At 45.0% G+C, this 12736-nt stretch overlaps 1 protein-coding gene across 1 annotated transcript; it reads left to right on the plus strand.

Annotated features, from left to right (window-relative positions):
- Nucleotides 1-7206: 7206 nt before the first annotated feature.
- LOC103716779 (wall-associated receptor kinase-like 20) lies at nt 7207-10682 on the plus strand. Its single transcript, XM_008804935.4, has 3 exons — nt 7207-8098; nt 8191-8256; nt 9382-10682. The coding sequence occupies exons 1-3, from the start codon at nt 7300-7302 to the stop codon at nt 10443-10445; spliced, it is 1929 nt and encodes a 642-aa protein (XP_008803157.2). The 5' UTR covers nt 7207-7299; the 3' UTR covers nt 10446-10682.
- Nucleotides 10683-12736: the final 2054 nt, after the last annotated feature.

Consider the following 12736-nt stretch of genomic DNA (forward strand, 5'->3'; position numbering starts at 1 on the left):
TGACGTAAATGACTTCCCCGACGTCCTCCACGCTGCGGTATTCAGGCCATGGTATTTGCATTTCCCACGTTCTCTTCTTTCCAACGGTCAGAGAAATTAAAATGGTCTCCCCCGATGGGCGTGACCGACCAAAGTTTTGGAAGGACGCCTGCTTCATCTCGAGAAAGGTACATGATGCCTTCTCGTTTATATTAATCGTATTTCTATAAGTCGGGAGCTCTTAATGAATGATTAGCTGTCTGCACTTTATGTTCATTTAGAAATTATATATACAAACTTTAGAAGCGATAGAATGATAATATGTAATAGCCCAGATTTGTGCTCCTGCAGCAGCAATTCCTGACACAATGCAGTGCCACCTTTTCTGAATTATTCAAAATTGTTATAATTTCTAAACCAGTTAATTCCGCGGTTCAATTCATGAAATTCCTGTATTTTACTCTCCAAAGTCATCTAACACGGCCGAACTTATAAGAATTTTCAACCAAATCGAGCATGCACAAATCAAAATCCTTCTGTACCTTAGTGGTGATGGGGGCGCCAGTGAAAATTGTATGCAGGCCCCATTTAAGTATGGAATTATAAGGAGAGAAAAATCTACCAAGCCCACACATACAACATCATTTTCACTGGATTTGGTGAGATGTCTCAGGTGGATGGCGACTCCCCCGTGTGGATATTAAGCCTTTCCCGTTGGCTCCTTCTCCCAACACCAAGTAAATTTTGCGTCCAAGTCGCCCTTCGTGCCCAATTGCGTAGCTTCCCGCAAGGAGCTGGATTCCACCCAGCTCCACGTCAGACCTTCCCTCTTTTTAAAGCAGTCCCTCTCTCCCTCTTCCCCAACCCCGCCTGGCCTCTCTCATCCTCAACAACCCCCTCCCCCCCACCCAAGCAAAGCGAGAACCAGAAGGAACTCTTTTCTTCCCAGAAGAATTCAGCTCTTTCCCTCATAATGGAAGGCCTCATTCCATTTATCTACAAGGCCATAATCCAGCACAGGAACGGCGAGCAAGCTCCACTGAGGAATTCATGGCTGGATGAGTCGCCTTCAGCTCACTATATGCGTCTACCGAGTGGTGACTCCGGTAGCTTCCGGTCCTCGGAGATCCAATTCATCGCTTCGTCGGCAACCTCCACACCTGCCACCTCTGTGCAGCAGTCTCTTCTCCGGCGCTCCACCTCCCGCCGGCGAGCCTAACGATCATGAAGGTGATCAAGCGGAAGGGCGGGGTTGCTGATTGGCTTCATAATTCTCTTACTAGATATGGTACCGATTTTATGATTGTGGTTTTAATGATTTGTGAATGGCAAATATGGGGACTCTTAATTTTTCCTTCTTTTTTTTTCGTTCAATAAGTGAAGGGCCGCCGAAGGCACCCTGCTATCTGTCCTGGCAACTGTGATTAGTGTTGGGGAAGGTAGATAAGCAAATGTGGATTTATCTAAAAATAGTCTTCGTGTGCTGTATGAGGATTTTATTGTGAATATAGAAAGTGCATGCTTCGTGGTTTTACTTTTCAATTCTTTCAGAGAGAGGTGATAATATGATCGCCAATAGTTTCAGCTTGATGAGCAACAAGTTATTGTCATTTTCAATTGACGAGAATTATTGCTAGCTTTACAAATAGTTTCTGATCCCATTTAATGTGTGGGTGGAGGAAGACGGTAATGGCTACATCAGCAGAGATAAGTATGACACATCAAATGCAAAGCAGAGCCCTTGAATTTTTGCGAATTAGTACATGTCATGTTAATGTTACCAGAAATCTCCGGGTGGCTATTTGCCTCCCTTACCATCAGAAGAAATCTAGAGCCCTTACTGTAATTATATAGAAATTATGTAGTTCCTTCTTCTCATCAAATTCAAAATCTTACGATCTTGCTTTCATGGGATGATGGTCCTCTCGAGTCCTTTATTCAGTAAACTTCATTCGAGTCGAAGATTTTGACATCAAAATCCTGGCCTTCGGATGAGAGCATGAGATACAGCTGCTAGTGTCCTTTCCGTCTCCTATCATTCGGTTAATCCAGGCACTCTGCGTCTCTCGACCACTTAATGGTGCGGACTATGCAATATGGAACCGTGCCATGTTGATGGCCTTAAGTACATACCGTACCCCCCCAAAAAAAATCCAGCTTCGTTGATGGTTCCATTCCATCCCTAAGCCGCCAAGTAGGGATCCAGATTCCAGATTATGAACCGTGGATACGGGGTGATAACAAGGTTTCTTCATGGATTCTTAGCTGTCTACCCAAGGAGCTTACGGGAGGTGCCATATATGCTGTATCCGCTCATGAGATTTGGGATGATCTCAGGGAGCTCTTTTCACCGAAAAAAGTGAAAAAGATAAAGAAATCCTCGTATCCTTCGTGTTAGCCACCAACCGGACTCATTCACTGATCTCTTTTCCACATGGAGGATATATGCAGCAGTTTCCTAAAGTCCTCATGCTTAATCTCTGCATGCAGTGTACTGAGCTACTTGGAAAGATTAGAATTCAAGAGTTTTCTTGAACACAAGTCACAAGCTATAGGTCTGGCCTACAGCCGACCTGATAGATTGGGTCTAGAGAATAATTTCCACCGTTACCTCCACAATATATATCCACTTGTTTTGGTCTTCTCCATGATTGGTCTCTGATATGCAACCAGATAGACTTGCGTGGATTTTTGAGGTTTTGTTTGAAAAACAAAATTCTGCTCTTATCTCTAACGGCGGACTAATGATACCGATGACTCTTGATTGCAATTTCTCATGGAACACAACGACTCGTTTGCTGTTGCACGGGGCCAAATATTCTTGCTGATGGATCCAGTTCCTTGAGCTAATCGAGCATTTTCTCTTATTCTCCAAGAGCAAAGACAGCATGAAGTCACTGCACTTAATCCGACAATTCTAAATGCGGTGGCACCTTCGACAAAGTCTTCTAATCATGATGACTAAAAGACTTCCAATAAGAGGAGACAAGATTCTCAGCGAGAACACCGTGGACAAGTGCTACAACTTGCATAGGTACCCTCCGGGTCGTCACCTTCACGAGGGAGGAAGGAGGTTCTAGCTTCTTTCATTAACCAATTAAGCCTCCTCAGGTGACAACTAGCCACACCTTCAAATCCTTCATCTTTTTCTCTTGCTGCCGATCAATTTAAGCAAAAAACGATCATCAATGGCCCATCAAAGAGGCACCTTAATTACAAGCTTCAATGTCGAATACTGCCATCTTAGTTGTTGCCCTTAATGCCTACTCACCTACATCTACTCCATGGATCATTGACACCGGGTTCACCGATCATATGGTTAATTACATCTGCATATTATTGACCAGAATAAAATCCAACGAACTCACTTCAGTTACTTTGCCAGATGGTAGTTTAGCATGCGCTACTTTATCTCCCTTCTTGACACTTCATAATGTTCTACGTGTGCTTTCTAAGTTCGATCTGATGTCTACCGGCAAGCTTACCTGCGATTCTCGTCGTTCCATATCTCGGATTTTTATTTTATCCAGGGTCGGGACTCGAAGATGATGATTGGAGTGGGTAAAGTGTGTGCTGGTCTTCACCATTTTACCATCCCTGATGCATCTCCAAAGTAATTTCCTTTGCCTCGTCTTTGTTCGATATATGGCATCGTTGCTGGGGTTGCCCTTCTCGCTCTCGGTTCGAGCTCTTTGGCTTGACTTGCAGCTGATGCACAAGTTGGGGCAACCATTGCGAGAGCGGAAAACCTCGAGTGGCTGACCGCAAACATTTTTTTATCATTATACTTATTTTTATTTTTTAAAAAATATTATTTACTGATTCATCGAAACCGATCACAGCAGATGTAGCAGATCGACCAATAAAAACTCACTACAAAGCCGTAAGCCGACCAATAAAACTTTATCACGTAGATAACTCTAAAGGCACGTGGAAAGTCTTTTGAATTCCAAACTCTTCTTCTAGTTAGCGATCATGAATGGTTCCCATGACTGCACGACGAACTAGCGATATACACGGGCGAAATGCATGAGGGTGATCTTTGGGACATACATGATTTGTTACCAAAAACGGAAGATGTGCGTGCCTGGTTTCCTCGACCATGAAAGCTAGCCCTCGTTTATATAAACCACTCTCAAGATCTTCCAAGCAAGTATTCCCGAGCTCTTGAAGTGCGCCTATGTTTTGTTTATTCCCTCATGCTGCTGCTCTGTCGCTCCGACAACATCTCCATTGTTCCCTAGAAGTTGATTCCAGCTTAGATATAGGAAGATCCCCACCGAACTTTTCAACAAGAGAATTTCGTTTGTCTACAATATTTCAGGTCAGAGTGCAGCATTGGAGCCACCATCCGAGCATCCTCTTCTCCTCGGAGACGTGCAACAACTCTCAAGCCGACGTCTCCGACTCAAACAGCAAACCCACCAACCTTTCTAGTGACCTTGATAGCTCGGTGCCTAGTTTAGGCTAGAATTATTTTTTTTTTTGATACTAAGAAGGTAAATGTCATCCAAGACTTTATTAAAAGAATTAGTAATTACAGAAAGGATGAGTTATAGAAAGTAGAGAGTCTGTCAGATCAGAACTGTAGGTATTAGTTCTAACTAAATAAACCTATGAGAAAGCAAAGAAGATAGTAATCTGTTAGCTGTGTATAACCCAGAACAGAAACAAAAAAAAAACAGAGAATTGTGTCATATTTTGAAGAGCAGACCAACTCCAAAACATCTTTTGTTCCATCAAGTTTTTGTTGAGGAACATCCTAGAGTTATGCATTACCTTGCAAAACCCTTTTTTTTCTGTCGAGTTTTTGTTGAGGAACATTCTAGAGGCCAGATTTTAGCGGCAACATATACCTTTTGAGGTAATGTAATTTTAATGAAGGATATGACTGGATTCATGTAAAATATGATGGCCCTTCAGTGTGCAGTAGGTTCTGGTTATATCAAATCGGCTTAATTTTCATAAGCAATGTCTGATTTGCAGTTCAAGTGTCTAATTTGTTTCTTCTTGCAATGTTTCAAGGCGGGCGTATAGATGTTGCCGGGGCTGATTGGGATCTTGTTCTGATGCAATTCTATTGGATAGACGTTCCGATTTTTCGACTCGGAAATTCCAATGTCCCCTGTAATCACAGAGAGATGCATGCTGTTCACGAACAGCGATACGGGCAGGAGTCAAGAATGCTATTTGTAAAAGAGCAGACTTGCGATCGCAATCTTAGATTCGTAATACTTCAGCGCTGAATACCGGACGTAAGATCGGACCTTGTTCTGGTTAAGCTTGCCGTGAGGAAGAACGCCTCGGTTTGCAGAACCTCCCCGGTCAACTAATTGGTCTTATCCGCAGCAGTCCACCCGTGGAAACAAGGGACTTGGTTGATCCTACCGTCGACTCCAATATCGTGAGTGATGTCGATGGCCATCCTGCTCGGAAGCTTCTGAGATGGTTGTTGACTTTGACTTTTTGACCCTTCCTGCTGTATCCAAGCCTCCATAAAAGGCTGCAGGCATATAAATGGCGTCCTCGTAAATGAACCGCTGGCTGCCACCTTCGTCGCTCCAATTTCTATGACAAGAAGAATTATAGCAAAATTATAGCGAGCACCCCACCTTCGTCGTCCCCTCTCATCAAGCTAGATAGATCCGGGCTTCGGTTAAAAATATCATCGAAATGAAGGAGCAATTCGATCATTTCCCATAAGCTATGTGCAAGTGAAAGCACCTTTCGACATTCTTTTTGTCCATTACAGCGACTGCGATGTCTCGTTGTCTCCTTCTCATTGATGAACTCAACGTCGAGCACATATGATCACCAAGATATGGGCTTGGGAAGCAATTGGAGCTTGGTTAAATTTTTCAAAACTTAATCTCTCTGTCCTGTTGTTCCGTTATAGTCGCTTCCATTGAAGGAAAAGATGAGATTGACGAACAGCGGTGCTTGAGATATATGTAGTGCAAAAGATGAAAGGCCCTATGATTGTGGAATAAGTTGGTGTAGTCTACGTTCTTGGTGCGAAGGGAATCTGCAGGAGAACTTGAGGAGGGAGAAGTCGACACCAAAGTCAGTAAAATACGCTAGTCAAACTCCAACCTCCAATCCAAAATACAAATAAATCCAAAAGATCACCGCCATATCGCGGAGTACCAGCAACAAATACTTAGGGCGCACTCCCTCGTACCATAGTTTTGATCTTTAAATGATCAGCATCAAACCTTCTCGTTTCCAGAACAACCGCAAAGTTTGAATGAAAAGTCCTTTTTTTTTCTTTTTGTGAAAAATAGATTTTTTTTTTTATACCAATCTCGAAAAAATATATCTTATATAAATTAGAAAATAAAATATAAAATAATTTAGAAAAAAATATCCAGCATAGAGTTCACAAAATAGTGTCCACATGGTTAGCCGTATAACTAGCCATCCGACAACTAAGGGCTCATTTGGTTCGTGGGAAAAGAAGGGGGGAAAGTGTGGTCAACGGAAAAGTAATGAGATGCCTCTTGTTTGGTTGGAGTTTTCAAAAGAGAGAGAAGGGAAAGTTGTATTCCCATGGGAATATGATTCCCACATTTCATGGAAAAGTTGTATTTTCATGGAAATATGATTCCCATATTTCATGGGAAAGTCTTTCTCATAAGAAACATTGAAAATTTACTTTTTCCATGAGGCAGGAATCACTCCATTTTTACTTTTTTTTTAAAAAATCCCTTCAATATTAAAGAAGCATTAAAGAGACATTAAAAATTTAATTTTTATTAAGGATATAATAGGAATTATATATAACTTTTCTAAGAAAGTAGATGGCCAACTAAATATAAATACTTTGTAAATTTATTATTTTTTTATGGTCAACTAAACATACAAAAGTACTTTCCTAAGTATGCTTTTCTTAAGTATTTATTTTTCAAAAATTATATTTTTTTTTAAAAAAAAATTTCTCACGGACCAAACGAGCCCTAAATATTTTCAGCTGGTACCTGAGCAACCCTCACAATTTCCCTATTTTGACATAGAACCCTAAATCCGGACCTGATGGGGCCCCCTTGGTACTTACACATGGTACCTTGTCTTCCAATAAGAGAAAGTCGTCGAGCTTATTAGGTAAAGCAACTGACATCCCAATTACTATTGCATTAAATTTGCAACAAGTAAAAGGAAAAAAATAAAAAATAAATCTCTCCCATCCATTCAGCTGTTGGCACATTAGAAACCCTTCCACCCATCAATCCATTTCAAGTTCTTAAGTCCACTCTTCTCCCCTTCCTCCTCCTCCTGTGTCTCCGCCCCCAATTCTCCCAACCGTCTAACCCCAACCCACAAATGGCGAAACCCCTCCTCCTTCCCACTTTGCTCCTCTTCCTGGTGTACTCCTCTTGTTTGGCCGGCGCCAAGGTGTGCCCCTCGTGCGGCTCCACCGCCGTGCCGTACCCTCTGAGCACGGCGGAGGGCTGCGGGGACCCCCTGTACAAGATCCGATGCGACAATACGACGCGTTCCCTCTTCTTCGACGCCCTCAACGGCTCCTCCTACCCCATCACGTCCATCCACCCCTCCATCCAGCGCCTCGTCATCCGCCCTGCCCCCTTCGCCTCCGCCTCTGCCTGCGTCACCACGGACCTCCACTCCCAGGGCATCATGCTCAACAGCTCCCTCCCCTTCAACGTCTCCAGCAGCAACACCATCATGCTCCTCAACTGCACCTCCCGCCTCCTCCTCTCCCCCCTCAACTGCTCCTCCAACAGCCTCTGCCACATCTACGTCAACGCCACCGCCGACGCCGCCGCCTGCCGCACCATCTCCATCTGCTGCACCTTCGTCGCCGGCGGCTCCTCCACCTCCTACGCCGTCCGGGCCTCCGGCGTCGGGTGCAGCGCCTACCGCAGCTTCGTCAATCTCGACGCCGCCGGGACGCCGGTGGCGCGGTGGGGGGACAGCTCCGGGGTGGAGCTCCTGTGGTCGTCGCCCCGGGAGCCGATCTGCCGGTCCCAGGCCGACTGCGAGGCCGGCGTCAACGCCACGTGCAGGGCGGATCCGGCGTCGGGCGGGACGGTCAACCGGTGCTTCTGCAATTCGGAGGCTGCTTTGACTTGGGACCCCATCAGCGGCACCTGTGCCGAGAGTGAGTTTGACCGTCATCCGTTTCTTTCTTCTCCGGATTACTCGCTATATTAATCTCCTCCGTGACTCTTCGTCGTTCCCTTTCCCATGTAGATGTTACGGATTCCTGTGAGAGTACGGGAGGATGCGGTGGAACAAACCATGGGCCTCTGATTGCCGGTGAGCTTCTTCTTCTTCTTTTTTTTATCAATTTTAGATTGTGCTAATGCTATTATGATTGGTTATTTTATTTTTAAAATGAATCGTGAATTGGTATCGGATCAAGATATTTGTTTCTTGCAAAATGATACCTTTTTTCTTCAAATAGTCATGGTCGATATATATATTCATCACCTACCTCCTTATGCTGAAATTAGTATAGTTCTCTGCCGTTTATATGGGTATATCAAACACCTGATAGCACCCAGCTGCAGCCCGTTTCTGCTCAATGAAAGTAGAATAGTTGGAAAGACGACAAAGCAGGAGAGCGGACCATTTCAAGGGGTCTGATATCTTAATATAAGCTTTTAAATTCAACAAGATTTTGACATGGATCAAAATTACTGTAGTGCCTCCGTCTTGGTTCTTATAACTCGGTAAGACGGTATTGGTGGACCGGTAGTGGAAGTAATATTCTAACACTACAAAGTGGACCTGAACCGTACCTTTTTTTCTTCTTTTTTTTGCGCGCGCGCATAATTGTTTGCAGAGGATGGCTTCAACTTTGGCTCTTTTTACCATCTAGATGCGTAGATCAATATTACCTTCTCGAGAATTCTTTAAAGATCAAATCGTTCTTCAGTTGCATGTTTGGTGTACGGTTGTGATCAAGCTCCCTGGGAGTTCAAATAATATTCATCTGACCTCCTTGGTGTAGCCTATGATTTTTCTTTTTGCAAGTTGGAAAATTAAAAAAATACAGTGTAAATATATCTGCAGTAATCAGAAAACAAAAAATTCAAGGAGAAAGACATGTAGAAGAATCCTAAAAATAAGATCTAGTACGGCGAACCAGATAACCTATTATTCAATCTTCAGCACTGTTAGCTTTTTTAGAAAACAACGCATGCATTATCTGTTAATAGTTTTGTAAGAGTGGATGAAGTCAAAAAGCCATCTAATAACTGGCAAAAAAATCTTAATCTAAATAAATATGAGAAATACTTGATCTCTAGGTAGCATAAATTAGCGCTGCCGCTAGTTACAGGGATAGGACTGGAGACAATTAGGTCGCACCTGTTTGTGGGAAGAGGGGGGAGGCTGTTGCTAGCGTCTCAAACTCACTGAAGTTGGTTCCCGAAACAGGGCTGGTGTCGGGTCTGGGCGCGGCACTGCTCGTGGGCACGGCGGGCTTCCTCTTCTACCGGCGGCAGCGGCGCATCCGCGAGGCCCGAGAGCGCCTGGCCAAGGAGCGGGAGGAGCTCCTGAACACCAACAATACGAGCGGCCGCTCCGCCAAGTACTTCACCGGGAAAGAGATCAAGAAGGCCACTGCCAACTTCTCCCGCGAGAACCTCCTCGGCATCGGCGGCTACGGCGAGGTCTACAAGGGCGTCCTCGAGGACGGCACCCCGCTGGCCGTCAAGTGCGCCAAGCTCGGCAACACCAAGTCCACCGACCAGGTCCTTAACGAGGTCCGCATCCTGTCCCAGGTCAACCACCGCAGCCTTGTCCGCCTCCTCGGCTGCTGCGTTGACCTCGATCAGCCCCTCATGGTCTACGAGTTCATTCCAAACGGAACTCTCTCCGACCACCTCCACGGCCTCCGCCCGCCGCTCCCCTGGCGCTGCCGCCTCTCCATTGCCCGCCAGACTGCCGAGGGCCTCGCCTACCTGCACTCCTCCGCCGTGCCCCCCATCTACCACCGCGACGTCAAGTCCAGCAACATCCTCCTCGACGAGAAGCTCAACGGGAAGGTCTCGGACTTTGGGCTCTCCCGTCTGGCCGAGTCCGACCTCAGCCACATCTCCACCTGCGCCCAGGGCACCCTCGGCTACCTCGACCCCGAGTACTACCGCAACTACCAGCTGACCGACAAGAGCGATGTGTACAGCTTCGGAGTGGTCCTGCTGGAGCTGCTGACGTCGCAGAAGGCGATCGACTTCAACAGGGGACCCGATGATGTGAACCTGGCTGTGTACGTGCAGAACAGGGTGGAGGAGGAGAGGCTGATGGAGGTGGTGGACGGCTCGCTCAAGGAGGGCGCCACCCAGGTGGAGCTGGACACCATGAAGGCCCTGGGTTTCCTCGCCCTGGGTTGCTTGGAGGAGAGGAGGCAGAACCGGCCGTCCATGAAGGAGGTGACTGAGGAGATCGAGTATATTATGAGCATCGAGGCCGGTGGCGTGGAGCAGCAGCACAGTGCCTAGGAGGAGGGCATGACTAGAAATAGTAAATACCTCTATCCGGGTTCGACGATGGTTCGACGATGCCATGGTATGGCGTCGCACCTGCATGTTACTCTGCACCCACCCCTCTACGAGTCTACAGGGAAGAGAAACTAGTTATTATTATGCTGTGAATATTTTGCTTCGCTGTGGCTGTGGATGCCACAATGTTTTCGTACTTATAATGTCAGCAGGATATGTTTTCCAGAATCATTCTCAGAGTTCTGTGCCTTTGGAATTTTTGTCACAGCTGCGGGAGAAAGTACTGTATGCTCCACTAATCTTTCCAACGACTCTTGATGCTAAAACCACCATGTTCCCACTAAAACTAATCCTTCAACATATATCATGACCGGTCCGATCCACTAGCAATATTTCCATCCATGTTTCGAGGCCTTTTCATTCCCACATCAGCCCCTCTCCAAGCACATTCAGGGAAACACGACATGTTCTCAGAAAAAAAAAAATACCGCTGTCCCAAATAACAGAGGTGGAACCTTGCATGGCCAGAGAGCAACCTCACGTCATGGGCTCAAGGTTTAGATAGAGATTGAATTCTCTGGATTTGAAGATTGTATGGAAAATATGATTTATAAAGGAATTTTGCGACCTTCCTTCAGGTATCTTTTCCATTATGCAGTTGTATATAGTGGCTTGTTAGACCTCTCTTTCTTTTTTCAGCGCATGCCTTACTGTACATATCGAATTATACTGTTTCTGTGAGCAGAGTAGCAGAAGAAATGAAATATTGTTTATTAGCTATTCTATTCTTAGAAAAGCGCAACTGGAAAATAAAGGTCAGGCTTGCGAGAATGTGAGATTCGGTAAATCCTAAGATTGAAAATCAGCTGATAAGTGTTGATTGCATCCTGATTGCATCCTGATTGATGAAAAGGTTATCATGGCTCTTCCATAATCTACGATCGTTTTTTCTACACACACACACACACACACACACACACACACACACATTGTTCTTCCAATGTACTTCTTTTATGAAGAGGACATCAATTTTTCAAAATTTCAAGGTAATGATTCCTTTAATTTCAAGGTAACCAAAATTTTTCATGAAGGTGGCTCTTAGCTGGGTGATTTGCATCAAAGTTTGCCGGACCTTCTTCATCTCAAATCCCAAAACAAGTTCAGTTCAAACTTTTACGAGAAAGTCCTATAAAAACATCATCAACCGCAACCCAGTAATATAGGCGCGGTTTGGAATCTTCTTGATAAAAGGTGGAAGAGCATATTAGATGATGAGATCATGTTTGAGGCTTGGTTATGATTTGCAGGTTAGCTGGGCCAGAATTTAACAAACTTACTGGGCCTTCAAATGTTTCCTAATCATAGCCCTTTTTCGGGATACATTTGAGCTTCGTGACAAGCATCACAATCTTTATGAACCGCTCGCTCTGAAAAATACCAGGATCAAGTAGGACCGGCGCGACGGGTGAGCTTCCCTCTCTTGAGCAAGTGTCATCCCTCACAAATGTATCACGAGATTGGATAGGAGAGATTGCTATAGTTCCATATTAACTAATAAAAGAGATGCCATAGAGGTTTATTAGTCTGGGACCCGCCGACCACAAGCTTGGCAATGAATGCACCTGTGATTCTGTGAATGGAACTTCCATTTGGAGGAAACAGAAAGCAGCAATGAGAATATGACAACAATTTGGTGCTGCTAAGACATCTTTCCAAGACGTTGTCATGTAAACAATGAGAATAGCCATGTACTCATTTCCAAGACGTCTTATGGGACAAAAGTAAAGGTAACCTGGTGAGGATCTCTCAACTGGCTATGTGTAAGGCCCGCATGGACCATTTACCGCGCCGAGCATCGCAGCCAAGAAAACGGAGCAAAAATAAGCGCTCACTGCCGGCCGGGATGGTTCAACACCGAGAGACCGAGTGGTCAACGGAACCAATAGGCTAGCTTCAGCTAGAACTTTTTATGGTCAAGAAAGGCGGACTGGAGTTGTATCTTTGGTGCCAAAGAATGATTGACGTCCTCTTGCGATGTTAATAATTTGATCGCGCCTCACACAGATCTTAAAACTAAACTGAACTACATTCATTCATTTGCTTGCACAGCTCTGTTAGTGACAATTGCAATGGTGGATACGTGCGAAGGAAGATGACTCCTTCTTTCATGCAAGAGATGCGGTTCTTTTATTTTTCATGTGAAAGGACTCACCTTCCTTCGTATGAATCCACCATTGAACTGTACAGTGGTCGCTTCGAGATCTATCCTGGTAGATGAATGAAGGTTTGGG

This window comes from Phoenix dactylifera, chromosome 13 (assembly GCF_009389715.1).
Source record: "Phoenix dactylifera cultivar Barhee BC4 chromosome 13, palm_55x_up_171113_PBpolish2nd_filt_p, whole genome shotgun sequence".
NCBI lineage: Eukaryota > Viridiplantae > Streptophyta > Magnoliopsida > Arecales > Arecaceae > Phoenix > Phoenix dactylifera.